The sequence below is a fragment of the Heterodontus francisci genome, chromosome 18 (assembly GCF_036365525.1).
Source record: "Heterodontus francisci isolate sHetFra1 chromosome 18, sHetFra1.hap1, whole genome shotgun sequence".
Taxonomy (NCBI): domain Eukaryota; kingdom Metazoa; phylum Chordata; class Chondrichthyes; order Heterodontiformes; family Heterodontidae; genus Heterodontus; species Heterodontus francisci.
Window position 1 is genome coordinate 28,111,072 of NC_090388.1, and position 20,732 is coordinate 28,131,803.

Genomic DNA, 20,732 nt, shown 5'->3' on the forward strand with positions numbered 1-20,732 from the left:
TCTACAGTGAACAAAGTTTAAGAAGAATACTGGGCCCCAATGAAAAGCAAGATCTATCTCCAATCAAGGACTCTACAGTGAGCTCAAAGAATCATAACAAAAACTGTTCAGATATTGCCTCAAACTTTTCCACTTTATTTTTCTCCTGCTCTTTTCTGTCTCTATTTGCATGTGTGTATTGCTTATGCATGCTAGTGTGGGTGTGTCATGTATCCGTAGGCATTAACCAAATTAGAGTTAAGTTTAAGTTTAATAAAATTCCAATCTTTCTTCTTTAAAACTAAGAAAACCTGTTTGTGCTGGTTTCTTTGCCTTATAATTGGAAAGCGGTGAACAAGGATTCACCAAGGGGGAGATAAAAACATAATGTATTTAAAATTACAAGCCTGTTACAGTAAGACCTGGTGAAGGCTAATAGGGAACCCTAGACCTCTTTCTCATCTGGTACTAACACTGTGTTTTGGAAGATCCTGAAATCTGAAGAAAGTTCTATTCTGCTTTTGTGAGACCTAAACAGACCTGTTGCTACACCCTGCTGAAAGACCTATGTGAAGCCTCCTGCAGATGAAATGCCTTGAAAGCCTACCCATCACAGACAGTTCATCAACGTCACCTGGGGAGATTTTGAGTGGCATCCGACTATTCAACTCTGGAACACCTCACTGAACCGAAAATATCCTACCAGAACGTGACAAACTTAATTATTTTATTTTTTCCTTTTTATTCCTAAGAAACAGACCCAAAAAAAATCCTTTTTCCCTGGTTAACCGGTTTTTGGGTGTATGTGTGTGCACGAGGGCTAGGAAGAGTAAGGTGTTTTAAATTTTTTTCATATATAGATTTATCTTATTATCGTTTAAGACTTAGTTTATTAATAAATAGTTAATTTTGTTGTTGATTAAAGAAACCTGGTTGGTGTGCTTTATTCTGGGGAACAAATAGAGTATGTAATTGGCTGTTTTTTCAGTTGGAGGGAGAATTTATTGATATATTGTGGCCCGTGGAGAAGTGGGACTGAGTTAACAGTACACTCCTCCCGCCTCAGTCATAAAAATAGTGATAGACTTCAAGAGGACATAGACAGGCTGGTGGAATGGGTGGACAATTGGCAGATGAAATTTAATGCACAGAATTGTGGAGTGAAAAATTTTGGTATGAAGAACAAGGAGTGACAATATAAAATAAAGGGGACAATTCTAAATGGCGTACAGGAGCACAGAGACCTGGGGGATATGTGCAAAAATCATTGAAGGTTGCAGGGCAGGTTGAGATAGCGGTTAATAAGGCAAATGGGATCCTGAGCTTTATAAATAAAAGCAAGGAAGTTATGGTGAAGCTTTATAAAACCCTGACTTGTCCTCAAGTTGAGTATTGTGTCCAATTCTGGGCATCACATTTTCAGAAGGATGTGAAGGCATTAGAGAAGATGCAGTAAGGATTTCCAAGAATGGTTCCAGAGATGAAAGACTTCAGTTATGCAGACAAATTGGAGAAGCTGAGGCTGTTCCCCTTAGAAAAAATAAGATTGAGAGAACATTTGATAGAGGTGTTCAAAATCATGAGAGGTGTGGACAGGATAGAGAGGAGAAACCTCCCTTTGCCTGAAGGGTCCAGAACCAGAGGACATCAATTTACGGTAATTGGCAAAAGAACCAAAGGGACCTTGAGGCAAAACATTTTTAACACAACGAATGGTTAGAAACTGGAATGCACCGTTCGAAAGTGTGGTGGAAGCAGATTTAACGGTGGCTTTCAAAAGGGAATTGGGTAAGTATCTGGAGAGAAAAAATTGCAGGACTAAAGAGAAAAGGTGGGACTGGGTGAGTTGCTCTTGCAGAGTGCCGGCAGGGGCACGATGGGCCGAATGGCCTCCTTCAATGCTGTAACCATTCTATGGTTCTATGATTTTAAAATTAAATTTATAAACTATTGCATCTTTAATAGTTCAAGATGCCACTCGAACTCCTCCAGATTGTTATTTTATGATCTGGCCCAAAATAGCCATTATTCTGTATAAATTATCCCCGCTGGAAGAATACTGCAGATTTTTTCCTTCATTTATTTGAACGTTCTGGTAACAACAACGGGCAGAAATGTGTGTGTAATTTAACACTGGGGATGTTACAACATGACTGAAGCTCGGGAGATATTGACACCAAGTGTTGAATGGAACAAAGGATAGCAGAAGGGAGAACGTGAGTGAAATTCCATTAAAGCGGCGAATTGTCGCAGAGTCTTTCGTAGTCATAGTGACCACAAACAATGCTCCACCTTTCTCGCTGACGCTGATGTGCACCAATGGCAAGGACAGAAGTCTCCGCGGTTGCCATGAGGCTCCGAATGTTGTCTTTTCCGGAAAGGTGCAGAGCGAAAGTGGAGAGTTTCCTATTGAGATGGTACAAGTGCGGCATGAACGGTAATTGTTCTCTTAGTTGGTCCACTAAAGGTTAATGCGATAGTGAATGATTGTAATGATGAAAGATGTAGTCTTTGTGAAAAGGGAACATCGGTAGGTAAGAGGCTTAAGGCAGAGCGTACACCCTCTCCGTGGATCACGAAGAAGCTACCCCAGCTTTCAAAACCTAAACTCTATCTTGCAAGAAGTTTATCACACGATAGTCGCAGATGAGGATGGTAATTCGGTCCATCTTAATTCACCCATCTAGAGATCATATCCTCCCCACCCCATCCGCAATACACACACACAAAATTGGTATTTGCCTCCACTATTCTGTGTGCAGAAGAATTTCACAATATCAATCCAAAAATTATCTTTTACTAGTTTGAATGCATGCCCACTAAGTATACTGTAGTTTAATTTAATGTTCTGGGTTGACTTTTTCTTTGCTTTATAACCTCACCTCTCAGATGCTCCTTTCCAGGTTGAAAAGTCCAAGAATATTTAGCCTTTCCTCACCACTCAGATCAGGATAAGCCAGGGCCCCTGCGCAGCCAACCTCCACCACTGGGGCCTCAGTACAAACCCCTTATGCACTTGTGGAGAGAGACAAACAATGTTGCACATTACCGAGGAGTGTCCCCTCTACAGACTAAGTGGCGGATTAATCACTTTAAATTCAACAAATGAGGAGGTTATCGCTTGGCTCCAGGGATTTGCATTTGCTAAATAATAATACTCAGGTCTACTCAGTTCCTTCAGCACTTAAATGTCCCTCTTGTTTCTTGGTGTCCTGAACTTGACACAGTACTCCAAGGTGTGGGTCTGGCCTGAGTACCACACAGTTGGATCTTCCTTTGACTTATATTCTACTTTTTTGGCTTTGTACCATAGCTTTGTTGATTGTTACCCTGCATTGGCTCAACATGCCTAGAGTCAAGTCTAAGACTAGGTGTCCTTCAGCTTCATCCTTAGCTATTTCAACATCATAGGAACCTAGGAACGCGAGTAGCCCATTCAGCCCCACATTCTGCCATTCAACGAGATCATGGCTGATCTGTATCTTAACTCTATCCACCTACCTTCGCTCCATATCCTTCTATACGCTCGGCTAGCAAACATCTATCGGTCTCAGTTTTTAAAAAGAACTAGCATCTCTGGTTTTGTGGAAGGGGGTTCCACATTTCTACCACCCTTTGCATGGAGAAGTGTTTCCAAACTGCTCTCTTGAATGGCCTGATTCTGATTTTAGGGTTATGTTCCCTTGTGGTAGACTCCCGCACTAGTAGAAAAAAACCTCTCTATTTACCCTATCAATACCTTTTAAAATCCTAAAAACATCAATCAAATCATCACTTAATCTTCTAATTTCCAGGGATTGCAAGCATAGTTTATACAATCTTTCCTTGTAATCTAACCATTGGAGCCCTATCAACATTCTGGTGAATCTGTGCTGCACTCTTTCTGTTATGTTTTGTACCCCAAGCATGAAGAAACTAGACTCACTATTTCTGTGTGTGTAGACTTTATTCAGATGGCAGCCTGGATCTGTTTTAGTTTCACTTTTGGAACCATGCCCCCTCAGGGTTGACTGACAGCATAGTGAACAGTCTTACAAATACAGCACAGAGCAAGCAACTACTGAGCAATCAAACATAACATATATCAGAACTGATGAAAGGTCATTAACCTGAAACGTTAACTCTCTTTCTCTCTCCACAGATGCTTCCAAACCTGCTGTGAATTTCCAGTACTTTCTGTTTTTATTTAAGATTTCCACCATTTGCAGTATTTTGCTTTTATTTTAGTCCTTAGAGTATTCTGTGGTACTGAAACATGCTGCCATGTGTAACAAAGGCTGTAAGATGTTGGCTGCTAGTGGTAGCTGAAGATAACTGCATTGCATGTTGAGCCTAGCAAAGACTGTGGAGTCATGAAATGATGCTGATAGTTCTTGGATCATAGGGAGCGGGTACCTGTCCAGAATAATTGCTTTGTTGACCGATCTAAGGTCAATGCATAGACTTAGTTCTCCATTTTTGCGTCGCACAATGCCTAGGTTAGATATCCATGGGGATGAGCTGATCCGCTCAATGGTACCAGCTGCTTCCAGTCGTTTCAGCTCCTGTGACACTTTGGCACAGATTGTGAATGGCAACTGTCTCAAATTTTGTGAAACAGGCAAAATTGATATGTCGACATGAGGAGCATGACAGTACCCCTTAATCTCCCCAAAACCACTGAATAAGGAAGGATACTGTTGTGCATAGACTGTATCATCGATCACATTAATGTGTGTTCCGGGGAGTCTGCATGCTTGCGGTCAAGCTTATCGAACAGGTCGACCCCCATGAGGCTCCTGCCTTTGGCCACACAGAATGTGAATTTATCTAGGTTGACATTTTTGTAGTGCACTGGAACTGTGTTCATTTCGAAGACCGGGCTAATTGTGTCATCAGAAGCTTGAAGAGTATCTGTTGCAGGAGTGAGAGAAAGTTGTGAAAAATAACGACGGTAGAGGTCGTTGTTCAATATGGATACTTTCGCACCCACATTAATGAGGAATGACACTGAAACACCGACGATCGTGACTATGCAATCCTTGAAGTGGCCCCAGTACATAGGACCAGGCTCTTTACTGTCCGTGATAGCATACCCATACTATATTTCACTCTCAGGAATACGGAACACAAAAGTCCGAGTGTATCAGGCCTGTGTCTTCAGTACCTTGCTCTATGGCAGCGAGGCCTGGACAACGTATGTCAGCCAAGAGCGACGTCTCAATTCATTCCATCTTCGCTGCCTCCGGAGAATACTTGGCATCAGGTGGCAGGACCGTATCTCCAACACAGAAGTCCTCGAGGCGGCCAACATCCCCAGCTTATACACACTACTGAGTCAGCGGAGCTTGAGATGGCTTGGCCATATGAGTCGCATGGAAGATGGCAGGATCCCCAAAGACACATTGTACAGCGAGCTCACCACTGGTATCAGATCCACCGGCCGTCCATGTCTCTGCTTTAAAGACGTCTGCAAACGCGACATGAAATCCTGTGACATTGATCACAAGTCGTGGGAGTCAGTTGCCAGCGTTCGCCAGAGCTGGCGGGCAGCCATAAAGACGGGGCTAAAGTGTGGCGAGTCGAAGAGACTTAGTAGTTGTCAGGAAAAAAGATAGAGGCGCAAGGGGAGAGCCAACTGTGTAACAGCCCCGACAAACAAATTTCTCTGCAGCACCTGTGGAAGAGCCTGTCACTCTAGAATTGGCCTTTATAGCCACTCCAGGCGCTGCTTCACAAACCACTGACCACCTCCAGGCGCTTATCCATTGTCTCTCGAGATAAGGAGGCCAAAGAATTTCACTCTCAGGAATATGTTCCACCACATTTCGAACTGACGAAGCCTTCTCCTTCGACGACATGCATACCTTTGCGAATTGATTCATTTTTGAGCATGAGTTGCATTTTTTCCCCATGTGCCGGGCATGGTGTTTTGAATGCATGGGTACCCCTACAATATGGGCATGTTTTTGAGGGTGCATGACTGTGATAAGAAAGTGTTGATGAGCCTGCTGAGATCTCTTTGTCCTTAACCCTTGCACTTGAGCTGATTAGGCAAGCTGTGTCTGTGACCCTGAGCATGAGGGTATATTTTTGTGTAACATCTTCAAATCTAACATGGCGGATTCGATTTGGATGGCCAAGATTGTGGCCTTTTCCAAAGTTAAACCATCATCCTCCATGAGGAGGCATTCCCTAATTTATGTGATTGAAGTTTTTCAATCAGTTGCTCATGAATTAGTTCATAGGTTAGTGTGCTAAATTTACATGAAGAAGACAATTGACACAACACTGCCATATATTGTTTTGGAACATAGAACAGTACAGCACAGTACAGGCCCTTTGGCCCATGATGTTGTGAGGAACCTTTAACCTACTCTAGGATCAAACTACCTACATACCCTTCATTCTAATATCATCCATGTACCTATCCAAGAGTCGCTTAAATGTCCCTAATGTATCTGCTTCTCCGACCACCGCTGGCAGTGCATTCCACGCACCCACCACTCTCTGTGTAAAGAACCTACCTCTGACATTTCCCCGAAACCTTCCTTCAATCACCTTAAAATTATGCCCCCTGGTGATAGCCCTTTCCACCCTGGGAAAAAGTCTCTGGCTATCCACTCTATCTATGCCTCTCATCATCTTGTACCCCTCTATCAAGTCACCTCTCATCCTTCTTCGCTCCAATGAGAAAAGCCCTAGCTCCCTCAACCTTTCTTCGTAAGACATGCCCTCCAGTCCAGGCAGCATCCTGGTAAATCTCCTCTGCACCCTCTCTAAAGCTTCCTCATCCTTCCTATAATGAGGCGACCAGAACTGAACACAATATTCCAAATGTGGTCCAACCAGGGCTTTATAGAGCTGCAGCATAACCTCGCAGCTCTTAAACTCAATCGCCCTGTTAATGAAAGCCAACACACCATACGCTTTCTTAACAACCCTATCAACTTGGGTGGCAACTTTGAGCGATCTATGGACATGGACCCCAAGATCCCTCTGTTCCTCCACACGACCAAGAATCTTGTCTTTAAGCCTGTATTCTGCATTCAAATTCGACCTTCCAAAATGAATCACTTCACACTTTTCCAGGTTGAACTCCATCTGCCACTTCTCAGCCCAGCTCTGCATCCTGTCAATGTCCCGTTGCAACCTACAACAGCCTTTCACACTATCCACAACTCCAGCAACCTTCGTGTCATCAGCAAACTTGCTAACCCAGCCTTCCACTTTCTCATCCAAGTCATTTATAAAAATCACAAAGAGCAGAGGTCCCAGAACAGATCCCTGTGGAACACCACTGGTCACCGAGCTCCAGGCTGAATACTTTCCATCTACTACCACCCTCTGTCTTCTATGGGCCAGCCAATTCTGTATCCAGACAGCCAACTTTCCCTGTATCCCATGCCTCCTTACTTTCTGAATGAGCCTACCATGGGGAACCTTATCAAACGCCTTGCTAAAATCCATATACACCACATCCACTGCTCTTCCTTCATCAACGTGTTTTGTCACATCTTCAAATAATTCAATAAGGTTTGTGAGGCATGACCTGCCCCTCACAAAGCCATGCTGACTGTCTCTAATCAAACTATGCTTTTCCAAATAATCATAAATCCTGTCTCTCAGAATCCTCTCCAATAATTTGCCCACTACCAACGTAAGACTGACTGGTCTATAATTCCCAGGGTTATCCATATTCCCTTTCTTGAACAAGGGAATAACATTTGCCACCCTCCAATCATCTGGTACCACTTCAGTGGACGGTGAGGACGCAAAGATCATCGCCAAAGGCGCGGCAATCTCTTCCCTCGCTTCCCGTAATATCCTTGGGTATATCCCGTCTGGCCCCGGGGACTTATCTGTCCTCATGTCTTTCAAAATTTCCAGCACATCCTCCCTCTTACCATCAACCTGTTCGAGCATATCAGCCTGTTTCACGCTGTCCTCACAAACGTCCAGGTCCCTCTCACTGGCGAATACTGAAGCAAAGTATTCATTTAGGGCCTCCCATACCTCCTCCGACTCCAGGCACAAGTTCCCTCCACTATCCCTGATCAGCCCTACCCTCACTCTGGCCATCCTCTTGTTCCTCACATGTGTAGAACGCCTTGGGATTTTCCTTAATCCTACCCGCCAAGACTTTTTCATGTCCCCTTCTAGCTCTCCTAAGTCCATTCTTCAGTTCCTTCCTGGCTACCTTGTAACCCTCAAGAGCCCTGTCTGATCCATGCTTCCTCAACCTTAAGTAAGCTTCCTTCTTCCTCTTGACTAGCTGTTCCACATCTCTTGTCATCCAAGGTTCCTTCACCCTATCATCCCTTCCTTGCCTCATCGGGACAAACCTATCCAGCAGTCGCAGCAAATGCTCCCTAAACAACCTCCACATTTCTGTCGTGCATTTCCCTGAGAACATCTGTTCCCAATTTATGCTCCCCAGTTCCTGCCTAATAGCATTGTAATTTCCCCTCCCCCAATTTAATATTTTCCCATCCCGTCTGCTCCTGTCCCTCTCCATGACTATAGTAAAGGTCAGGGAGTTGTGATCACTATCACCAAAATGCTCTCCCACCGAGAGATCTGCCACCTGGCCTGGTTCGTTGCCAAGCACCAAATCCAACATAGCCCCCCCTCTAGTCGGCCTATCTACATATTGAGTCAGGAAACCTTCCTGGACACACCTGACAAAAACTGCTCCATCCAAACTATTTGCACTAAGGAGGTTCCAATCAATATTAGGGAAGTTGAAGTCACCCATGACAACAACCCTGTTACTTCTGCACCTTTCCAAAATCTGCCTCCCAATCTGTTCCTCCGTGTCTCTGTTGCTATTGGGGGGTCTATAGAAAACTCCCAATAAAGTGACTGCTCCTTTCCTGTTTCTGACTTCCACCCATAATGACTCAGTAGACAAACCCTCCTCAACGACCTCCCTTTCTGCAGCTGTGATACTATCCCTGATTAGCAATGCCACTCCCCCACCTCTTTTACCTCCCTCCCTATTCCTTTTGAAACATCTAAACCCCGGAACATCCAACATCCATTCCTGCCCCTGTGATATCCAAGTCTCCGTAATGGCCACAACATCGTAGCTCCAAGTACTGATCCATGCTCTAAGTTCATCACCCTTATTCCTGACACTTCTTGCATTAAAATAGACACACTTCAACCCATCATACTGGCTGCAACTTTGCCCTGTCAACTGTCTTAACGTTCCTCACAGACTCTCTGCACTCTGTACGTGCCTGTTCAACAGCTACCCCATCCACTCATCCGTAGCTCCGGTTTCCATCCCCCTGCCAAACTAGTTTAAACCCTCGCGAAGAGCGCTAGCAAACCTCCTGCCCAGGATATTGGTGCCCCTCCAGTTCAGATGCAACCCGTCCTTCTTGTACAGGTCCCACCTTCCCCAGAAGGTATCCCAATGATCCACATATCTGAAGCCCTCCCTCCTACACCAGCTCTGTAGCCACGTGTTCAGTTGCACTCGCTCTCTGTTTCTAGCCTCACTAGCACGTGGCACTGGTATCAATCCTGAGATTACTATCCTGCTCGTCCTGCCTGTTAGCTTCCAACCTAACTCCCCATATTCGCTTTTCAGGTCCTCATCCCTTTTCCTAGCTATGTCATTGGTACCGATGTGTACCACGACTTCTGGCTGCTCCCCCTCCCACTTAAGAATCCCGTAGACTCGATCCGATACATCCCTGACCCTGGCACCCGGGAGGCAACATACCATCCGGGAGTCTCGTTCGTGACCACAGAATCTCCTGTCTGTTCCTCTAACCATTGAATCTCCTATCACTATTGCTCTCCTATTCTCCCCCCTCCTTCTGAGCCACAGAGCCAGGCTCAGTGCCAGAGAGTTTTATGGGCTCACCATTTCCCTGGCATCTCTGGAAGAACAAGTATCATTCAATCATCACCCTTTTCTTCGGGCTAAAGTATTTCTCAAGAGTGTTACCGCCTTATCAAACATAGGTGGAACAACTGTTAGCTGCTCGAATATACACTGGCCCTCTGCTCTGGGACAGTGCATGAGTATTGCCTCCTTCCGGTACCGTCCATATCAGTAGTGGACAAGTAGGTTTCAAACCCAGAAATCCATCTTTCCCATGGAATAGGAGGATCTCCCAGTGATGACAGAAAAGGCGCTGGGGGTGATAAATTTAAATTACTCACCATCTTCGTCATCAGATGTTATTTTCATACCCCAAGCGTGAAGAAACTAGACTCACAATTTCTGTGTGTGTAGGCTTTATTCAGATGGCTGCCCGCATCTGTCTTAGTTTCACTTTTGGAACCACACCCCCACAGGGTTGACTGACAGCATAGTGAGAAGTCTTACAAAAACGGCACAGAGCAATCAATCACAATAATTTCCAAGGCCAGTAAGTCCTTTCTAAGTTGCAGTGCCCAGAACTGTACCCAGTACTCCAAATTTGGTCTAACCAGGGCTTTGTATAATTGTAGTAAAACTTCTTCCCCTTTATAATCGAGTCCTCTAATTATGCAGCTTAACTTTCCATTAGCATTCTTGACTTTTTTTTATATCTGACTTCTACGTTTTAGTGATTTGTATATTTGGACCCTTAAACATCTTTGGACCACCATTTTTAAAGGGTTTTAAGCCCTTGCAATTAATTTCAATATTTAAAGGAACCTAAGTGCAATTTTTTATTAAGAAGTAATGAAGATGTGGAGGCCCTTCCCCGACCCCGCCACCCCGCCCCCCCCCCCCACCCACCCTCCAACAATTGTTTTTTTCAAATAGCCGAACATTCCCCCCAACCTTCAATCTATTGCCGTTCAAACCAAGGTTAGAAACAGGAGAGGTGAGGTCACCCTGTTGGGAGTCTTTTATAGACCTCCAAATAGTTCCAGAGATGTAGAGGAAAGGATAGCGAAGATGATTCTCGACAGGGGCGAGAGTAACAGGGTAGTTGTTATGGGGGACTTTAACTTTCCAAATATCGACTGGAAATACTATAGTTCGAGTACTTTAGATGGGTCAGTTTTTGTCCAGTGTGTGCAGGAGGGTTTTCTGACTGTATGGAGACAGGCCAACCAGGGGCGATGCCACATTGGATTTGGTACTGGCCAGGTGTTAGAGTTAGATGTAGGTGAGCACTTTGGTGATAGTGATCACAATTCGGTTAGGTTTACCTTAGCGATGGGCAGGGACAGGTATATACCGCAGGGCAAAAATTATAGCTGGGGGAAAGGAAATTATGATGCGATTAGGCAAGATTTAGGATGCGTAGGATGGGGAAGGAAACTGCAGGGGATGGGAACAATCGAAATGTGGAGCTTATTCAAGGAGCAGCTACTGCGTGTCCTTGATAAGTATGTACTTGTGAGGCAGGGAGGAAGTTGCCGAGCGAGGGAGCCATGGTTTACTAAAGAAGTTGAAGCGCTTGTCAAGAGGAAGAAGAAGGCTTATGTTAGGATGAGACGTGAAGGCTCAGTTAGGGCGCTTGAGAGTTACAAGCTAGCCAGGAAGGATCTAAAGGGAGAGCTAAGAAGAGCAAGGAGAGGACACGAGAAGTCATTGGCGGATAGGATCAGGGAAAACCCTAAGGCTTTCTATAGGTATATCAGGAATAAAAGAATGACTAGAGGTAGATTAGGGCCAATCAAGGATAGTAGTGGGAAGTTGTGTGTGGAATCAGAGGAGGTAGGGGAAGTGTTAAATGAATATTTTGCGTCAGTATTTACAGTAGAGAAAGAAAATGTTGTCGAGGAGAATACTGAGATTCAGGCTACTAGGCTAGATGGGATTGAGGTTCACAAGGACGAGGTGTTATCAATTTTGGAAAGTGTGAAAATAGATAAGTCCCCTGGGCCAGATGGGATTTATCCTAGGATTCTCTGGGAAGCTAGGGAGGAGATTGCAGAGCCTTTGTCCTTGATCTTTATGTCGTCATTGTCGACAGGAATAGTGCCGGAAGACTGGAGGATAGCAAATGTTGTCCCCTTGTTCAAGAAGAGGAGTAGAGACAGCCCTGGTAATTATAGACCTGTGAGCCTTACTTCGGTTGTGGGTAAAATGTTGGAAAAGGTTATAAGAGACAGGATTTATAATCATCTTGAAAAGAATAAGTTCATTAGCGATACTCAGCACGGTTTTGTGACGGGTAGGTCATGCCTCACAAACCTTATTGAGTTTTTCGAGAAGGTGACCAAACAGGTGGATGAGGGTAAAGCAGTGGATGTGGTGTATATGGATTTCAGTAAGGCGTTTGATAAGGTTCCCCATGGTAGGCTATTGCAGAAAATACGGAAGTATGGGGTTGAAGGTGATTTATAGCTTTGGATCAGAAATTGGCTAGCTGAAAGGTGGTGGTTGATGGCAAATGTTCATCCTGGAGTTTAGTTACTAGTGGTGTACCGCAAGGATCTGTTTTGGGGCCACTGCTGTTTGTCATTTTTATAAATGACCTGGAAGAGGGTGTAGAAGGGTGGGTTAGTAAATTTGCGGATGACACTAAGGTCGGTGGAGTTGTGGAGAGTGCCGAAGGATGTTGTAGGGTACAGAGGGACATAGATAGGCTGCAGAGCTGGGCTGAGAGATGGCAAATGGAGTTAAATGCGGAAAAGTGCGAGGTGATTCACTTTGGAAGGAGTAACAGGAATGCAGAGTACTGGGCTAATGGGAAGATTCTTGGTAGTGTAGATGAACAGAGAGATCTTGGTGTCCAGGTGCATAAATCCCTGAAGGTTGCTACCCAGGTTAATAGGGCTGTTAAGAAGGCATATGGTGTGTTAGCTTTTATTAGTAGGGGGATCGAGTTTCGGAGCCACGAGGTCATGCTGCAGCTGTACAAAACTCTGGTGAGACCGCACCTGGAGTATTGCGTGCAGTTCTGGTCACCGCATTATAGGAAGGATGTGGAAGCTATGGAAAGGGTGCAGAGGAGATTTACTAGGATGTTGCCTGGTATGGAGGGAAGGTCTTACGAGGAAAGGCTGAGGGACTTGAGGTTGTTTTCGTTGGAGAGAAGGAGGAGGAGAGGTGACTTAATAGAGACATATAAGATAATCAGAGGGTTAGATAGGGTGGATAATGAGAGTCTTTTTCCTCGGATGGTGATGGCAAACACGAGGGGACATAGCTTTAAGTTGAGGGGTGATAGATATAGGACAGATGTCAGAGGTAGTTTCTTTACTCAGAGAGTAGTAGGGGCGTGGAACGCCCTGCCTGCAGCAGTAGTAGGCTCGCCAACTTTAAGGGCATTTAAGTGGTCATTGGATAGACATATGGATGAAAATGGAATAGTGTAGGTCAGATAGTTTCACAGGTCGGCGCAACATCGAGGGCCGAAGGGCCTGTACTGCGCTGTAATGTTCTAATTCTAATTCAAACCCTTCTTACCATCTCCCCATCCAAGCAAAATTGTTTTCCCCATTCCTTCACCCCTCCAGCCCTGAAAATTTTATTCCTCTTCCTCCCCACCAGCATTTGCAACTTGGAAGACGGGATATGGAGATCTACTTGAAAAGTTCAAAGACCTGAAGGACTTTGTGGCTGTAATTGGTGCTATCTTTCCAGAGAGGACTATCCAGAAGATTTGTGAGATCTATCTTTATTGCATCTGCTAATTAATGTGTATTCTTTAAGCTATATATAGTGTTACGACCAGGTGAGAAAGGGGTCTCGGGGTTCCCTCTCAGCCATTGCCTGGTTTGCCATAACAGGGTTTAACTTTTAAAACACCGTGTTTTAAGCTTCCCCTAAGTGAATCCTTGTTCACCGTTCTCTAACTGTAATGGCAAAGAAATCAACCAGACAGGTTTTCTTAGATTTAAACAAGAAAGGTGTAAGTTTATTCACCTGAAAACTCTAATTTGGTTAAAATGACTATAAAAACGCAACGTGACCATGCTAGCATGCATACGTGATAAACACACACGCAGATAGAGACAGAGGAGGAGAAAGAATTAAAGGGAAGATGTTTGAAGTAATATGGAGTTCATTTACTTATTTTGAGTTGGATGTAGAGTCTTTGATTGCAGTTAAATCTTGCAGTTGTCGCTGGGGACCAGTGCACACTTTCACTTGTTTAGTTGCAGGAGTCTTCTCTCTTGAGGTTTAAGTGGCTTCCATAGGTGCCTGGAAATTCGTGAGAGAGTGAGAGAGGGAGACAGATGCTCCATTCTTTAAGTTCAGTTGCAGTCTGCTTTCAAACTATTATGTGATCGCAATTCAAACCAAAGCTGGGCCAGTAGGTTAGTCATTTGACTAGCTCCTCATCTGGGACAACTTCTCCTGTGAGGTTTTGTGGATTCTTTCAATCTTAGCAGACACCCTCAGTGCGGGGAGGGGGTGGAGTTGGGGGGGGGGCGGGAATGGAATGCAGGCTTTTACATGTTCAATGTCTCTTGATCCAAAATCCATCTGACTAATTGAAGTAGTGAGCAATTCCCATTGTCCTTTTTTTTTCAACTGTCTTTTAGAATACAGTCATGTTTCAGTGGTCTTTTTAAACCAAGCTATTTTTTCAGTCCAGTAACAGTTTAAAATTAATGTTCCATATGACAAAATTAATATTTCTCATTTTGCAGGTGTGGTTTTCATGACAATACTTTGACCATGATTTAACTGTAAGTTCATGTTTATGTTTTGGTGGTTTTGGATTGAGTGTAAAATAAAATTTATAAAAGTGAAACCTTGTCCAAATATTTTTTTTTAATTGGGGTCAGTCAGTGGTTTGGATTCTTTTGGTTTGTGATCTCCATGGGAATCATAAAATATTCCTTTTTGCAACTCTTATTATCCCTTTTGGGCTTCCTTTGCTGTTCTTTGTATCTCTCACACTCAATTGGATTTACACTATTCCTTGCACTCTCATATGCTGTTTCCTTTAATTATGTTATCGCTTACCTATTTTGACAACCATGGCCGTTTTACTTGGTTAGTCGGGAAAGAATATATTAGTCCTGGATTAAGCTAAATTCTTTTTTGACGCCTGCAAATCAATATTTCCTCGAAGCTGCATGAGTGTCCAACTTTACAGCAATCCAGAATTTACCACGTCGGGAACAAACAGGCTACACACAAGTAATGTTCCCTTTAAGATGCACGCATGCACAGCCATGCACAGCCATCAAGCCAGCTGCGCATAGAAAACAGAAGTTCGGGGAACATTGTTTTCAATGTTCATCTCTGATTTTAACTAATAGCAATTTTGATCAGTTCACTGTCATTATTCTCTGTGTTGTCAGGTTAAAGTTTGCCTTACCAAAATCTAGAATAATAGTAACTGTTAAGTTTCTCCATTGGAGGCACTGGAGAGGGTGCAAAAAGGATTTACAAGGATGATACCGGAACAGCAAGGTTATACCTATCAGGAAAGGGTGAACAGGCTGAATTTTAGTTTTGTTGAAAAGAGAAGGCTGAGGGGTGACCTAATAGAGGTCTTTAAAATTATGAAATGTTTTGACAGAGTAGATTCAGAAATGATGGTTCCAATTGTGAGGAAGAGCAAAAATGGAGGCCATCAAGTCACCAAAAAATTATGTAGGGAATTCAGAAGGAACTTATCTAACCAGAGAGTGGTGAGAATATAGAACTTGCTACCAAATGCAGTAGTTCAGGTGATTCGTATAGATGCATTTAAGGAGAAGCTACATAAGCACTCAAGGGAAAATGGCTTAGAGGGTTATGCTGATAGAACTTGATGAGGAAGGATGGGAGGAGGCTGGAGTACAGCATAAACATTGGCATGGACTGGTTGGGCCAAATGGTCTGTTTCTGTGCTGTATATTCTATGTAATTCTATGTAAGTCTAACAGTGAATGCAACCATATTATGATCACTATTAGGTTATTAACTAAATCAGTCTCATGCCAAGGCTGTGATTTCCTTCTGCATCTGATCTGCAATACCTGGGCACATGGTGGTTCCACCAGACAAGACAGCGTTGGCATACAGATCCTTCCTGATATCTACATCACATTTCATGATGCTGTTGAAACAGGTCTCATGGATCCCAGTAGATTCCATTCCAATGAAGGAAGGTTGAAAAAGACTTTCTGGGGACACGAAATGCTCATTACCAATGGTAATGACTAGGCCATCAGGGAACTCGTAACTTTTCTCCAAGGCTGAAGATGAGCTGGCTGTCTGTATCGCAGATTTAAAATCTTGAGCCATGGAGCAAAGTTTCTCCTTGATGTCATGCATGTTGAAAGAGCGGAACGTACAGGGTTACGGGGAGAATGTGGGGAATGGTATTGGCTGAGTTGCTCATTCAGACAGCTGGTGCAGACACAATGAGCTGAATGGCATATTTCTGTGCATAACAATTCTATAATTCAATGATTACTAAATCTTGCACAGTCTGTCCTCTTGGTTGGTTCTTGAACATGAGACTCCAGAAAACCATCTTGAATACACTCAAGAAGTTCACTACCATTCTGATTTGAGCTATTCGGCTCTTCCCAATAATGGACCATCACAGAAAACAGTCCTCAGCCAATTTGATTCACTCCACGTAATATCAAGAAACAGCTGAGTGCACGGAGAAAAGGCTATGGGCCCTGCCAACATCCCAGCTGTATTGCTGAAGACTTGTATTCTCAAACTAGTTGTGGCCTTAACCACGCTGTTCCAGTACAGCTACAACACCGGCAAAGTGGAAAATTGTTCAGGTATGTTCTGTCCACAAAAAGCAGGACAAATTCAATCTGGCAAATTACCTCACCATCAGTCTACTTTCAATTATCAGCAAAGTTATAGAAGGTATTGTCGACAGTGCTATCAAGTAACACTTACTCACCAATAACCTGTTCACTGATGCTCAGTTTGGGTTCCACTAGGGGCACTTGGCTCTAGACCTCATTACAGCAAACATTGGCAAATGAACTGAATTCCAGAGACAAAAACAGAAAATGCTGGAAATACTCAGCAGGCCTGGTAGCATCTGTGGAGAGAGAAACAGAGTTAACATTTCAGGTCTGTGAGCTATCATTCAGCATCTGAATTCCAGAGGTGAGATGAGACTGATTGCCACTGACATCAAGAAAGCCTTTGACCAAGTGTGGCATTGAGGAGCCCAAGTAAAAATGTTGATGGGAATCAGAGGGAAAGACCTCCACTGGCTGGAGTCATACCTAGCACAAAGGAAGATGGTTGTAACTGTTGGAAACCAATCATCCCAGCTCCAGGATATCGCTGTAGGAATTCCTCAGGGCAGTGTCTTAGGCCCAACCATCTTCAGCTGCTTCATCAATGACCTTCCCTCCATCATAAGATCAGAAATGGGGAGTTTTGCTGATGATTGTGCAGTGTTCACTTCCATTCACAACTCCTCTGATAATGATATAATAAAAGCAAAATACTGCAGATGCTGGAAATCTGAAATCTCCTCTAATAATGAAACAGTCCATGTCTACATGCAGCAAGACTTGGACATTCAGGCTTGGGCTGATAAGTGGCAAGTAACATTAATGACACACAAGTGCCAGGCAATGACCATCTCCAGCAAGAGAAAGTCTAACCATCTCCCCATGACATTCAATGGCTTTACCATCATTGAAACCCTCAACATGAACATCCTGGGGGTCACCTTTGACCAGAAACTTTACTGGACCAGCCATATAAATACAGTGTGGTTAGAGACGATCAATGATTTCAAAATATAATTGGATAGATACGTGAGGGAAATAAACTTGCAGCTCTATGGGGATAAAGCTTCACCATCTTCAGTGGGCGGCACAGTGGCGCAGTGGTTAGCACTGCAGCCTCACAGCTGCAGGGACCCGGGTTCGATTCTGGGTACTGCCTGTGTGGAGTTTGCAAGTTCTCCCTGTGTCTGCGTGGGTTTTCTCCGGGTACTCCGGTTTCCTCCCACAAGCCAAAAAAGACTTGCAGGTTGGTAGGTAAATTGGCCATTATAAATTGTCACTAGTATAGGTAGGTGGTAGGGAAATATAGGGACAGGTGGGGATGTTTGGTAGGAATATGGGATTAGTGTAGGATTAGTATAAATGGGTGGTTGACGGTCGGCACAGACTCGGTGGGCCGAAGGGCCTGTTTCAGTGCTGTATCTCTAATCTAATCTACAAGGCACAAGTCAGAAATGTGATGGAATACTCTCCACTTGCCTGAATGAGTGTAGCTCCAACAACACTCGAGATTATGATACCGTTCAGGACAAAACCCACCCCTATTACTGGCATCTACATCTAAATCTATAAGATGCACTGCAACAACTTGCCAAGACTTCTTTGACAGTACCTTCCAAATCCACCAACTCTATTGCCCAGAAGGACAAGGGCAGCAGGTGCATGGAAATGCCACTTCTAATTTCCCCTCTTACAAATTTTGTAATAGTATATTTAATCATTAAGGCTAACCTTCCTCCTCTTGCAGTTTCTTTATCCCTTCGAAAGACCTTATAATATAGAATATTTAACTCCCAATCATGACTAGCTGCAGCCATGTTTCAGTAATGGCTACCATGTCATATCCTTTCAGCTGTATTTGAGCCTCTAATTTTCTTAATTCTCTATCCTTGGAGTATACATGTTGTCTATTCCCTTTCTAAACACATGTCTGCATTAAATTTAATTGGGCAATGCCCTTCCCGATTATGGGCTGGACTGAGTCTTTCCTTATTGTGAGCTCAGATCACACAATGGGAGGGAAAACAGGAGGGATAAAAGATCTCAGGCACTGGTGATTTCTGTCTGTGGATGGTTGGTATGTGATGGGGTCCTATGACTTGCCCACTCAGTGATTGTATTTGAAAGTCATTAAGCAAAGCCAACCCAGAGTGAGTGAGCAGTGAGCTTGCAGGAATAGGACATCAACCCTTGTACTTTTTTAGTTTCCTGTGCATTATTTGCACTAGTTAGCAAATGTTTGTTTGTTTAGTTTAGAGATACAGCACTGAAACAGGCCCTTTGGCCCACCGAGTCTGTGCCGACCATCAACCACCCCTTTATACTAATCCAATTTTCCTACCACATCCCCACCTACCTATACTAGGGGCAATTTATAATGGCCAATTTACCTATCAACCTGCAAGTCTTTGGCTGTGGGAGGAAACCGGAGCACCCGGTGAAAACCCACGCAGTCACAGGGAGAACTTGCAAACTCCGCACAGGCAGTACCCAGAATTGAACCCGGGTCGCTGGAGCTGTGAGGCTGCGGTGCTAACCACTGCGCCACTGTGCTGCCCAATGTTCTGCAGGTGCTTCATCCACATTTCACATGAGGATGTTGCATTGCAATAAAGACAAGGAATGAGCCATTTGACTACTAGGAGAAAGAGATAAGGAAGCTGAGGATAGAGGTAGAGGTTGGATCTAAGGGAATGATCAGGTTCCAGTGGCCTCCGAGATGGATTGGAAGCAGAAGCTTAAACAAGATATGCACTGGGGCATTCTCTTTTGGTCACTGTTCCATTATTGATCAATTGTCAGAGATGGAGTTTCTGTACCATGAGGTAGAAATGACAAATATTCTGAACTTGTCCTCTCCTGCCACAGTTGGGGGTTATGCTGGTCAGCCTTAGTGTCTTAATCCAACAATCTCCTCTGATGACTGGCCCATGTCATGTTCCCAAGGTTTATGAAAATTTAGATTGTCACCTGATAGCATGGACAACCATGTCATAAAATGAAGCACTGTTCCTGCAGCGGATTTATTTGTTACATGAGGACAGTTCCAGTTGGGTTGGTTTGTTCTTGATTTTAGGAAGCACAACAGGGTCCTGAAAATAGCTAAAGATCACTATATTAAACAGAGGGCTATCAGTCCACTGCCATCTTCACTGCACTGTGTACCTCCCACCATGTTGCCAGTGTCTGTGCAAGTATCTAGTATTGTGGCTACAGTCGAGAAATTGGATGATTATCTGTCCCTGCTGACTAAGAAGAATAGCTTGGCTATAGAGAGTGAACTTGGGAAGTGGGATAAATGGTTAACATTTATTAAGTTAATTACTTTTTTATTTGCAGATATTGAAAGTTTTTAAGATTGAAGATTTCGAGAATATATGATTAAATGCCTCTACAGTCAAAAATAAAATGCTACACAGCCTGGGCAAATGTGCGATGTGCATCATTTGAACGGCCGCTCAGTAATGTATTTACAGATCTATTCACAGGCACTCATTTGAAATCCTTGCTAAAAGGTAAGCTTAAATAATTCGATATATTTTATTTTAAAAATTTCTGTAGAATTTGGATGTTGTAGTTAATGGGCTACTTGTTTCAGTATATAAGCTGGGTTTAAGCCTTTCATTGTTCAAATATTTGTATTGTTACGACCAGATGAGAAAGAATTCTAGGGGCTCCCTCTCAGCCTTTGCCTGGTTTAACCGTAAAAGGGTTTAATTTTTAAAAACAGCATGTTTTAGCTCCCCCCTCAGTGAATCTTTGTTCACTGCTTTCCAATTGGAAGGCAAAGAAATCAATTAGACAGGTTTTATTAGATTTAAACAAGAAAGGTGGAAGTTTATTAACCTTAAACTCTAATCCGCTTAACGACTACGAGTATGCGACACGACCACGCTAGCATGCATAGGCCATACTTGCATGTATATGAGATAAACACACGCAGATAGAGACAAAAAAAGTAGAAAGAATAAAGAGGAAAAGTTTGAGGCAATAGCTGGGTTGTAATTACAGTCCTTTGAGTTCGATGTGGAGTGTTTGGTTTCCGGTAAGTCTTGCTGTTCGTTGGGGCCCAGTGCACGCTTTAACTTGTTCCAGTGTAGGAGTCTTTGCTCTCTTGAGGTTTAAGTGACTTCAGTAGGTCCTGA

General features: G+C 43.6%; 2 protein-coding genes across 2 annotated transcripts in view; one reads left to right on the forward strand and one right to left on the reverse strand.

The window, feature by feature from the left end:
* Positions 1–2,361: 2,361 nt before the first annotated feature.
* Positions 2,362–20,732, forward strand: part of LOC137379829 (putative ankyrin repeat protein RF_0381) — a 214,984-nt gene continuing 196,613 nt past the window's right edge. Inside the window, exons 1-3 of the mRNA XM_068051208.1 lie at positions 2,362–2,416; positions 13,418–13,531; positions 19,927–20,102. Of these exons, the coding sequence (XP_067907309.1) occupies positions 19,973–20,102 (130 nt within the window). The 5' untranslated portion in view covers positions 2,362–2,416; positions 13,418–13,531; positions 19,927–19,972. The remainder of the gene's footprint in view (positions 2,417–13,417; positions 13,532–19,926; positions 20,103–20,732) is intronic.
* Positions 15,803–16,144, reverse strand: LOC137379340 (actin, cytoskeletal 3-like). Its single transcript, XM_068050049.1, has one exon. The coding sequence runs from the start codon at positions 16,142–16,144 to the stop codon at positions 15,803–15,805; it is 342 nt and encodes a 113-aa protein (XP_067906150.1).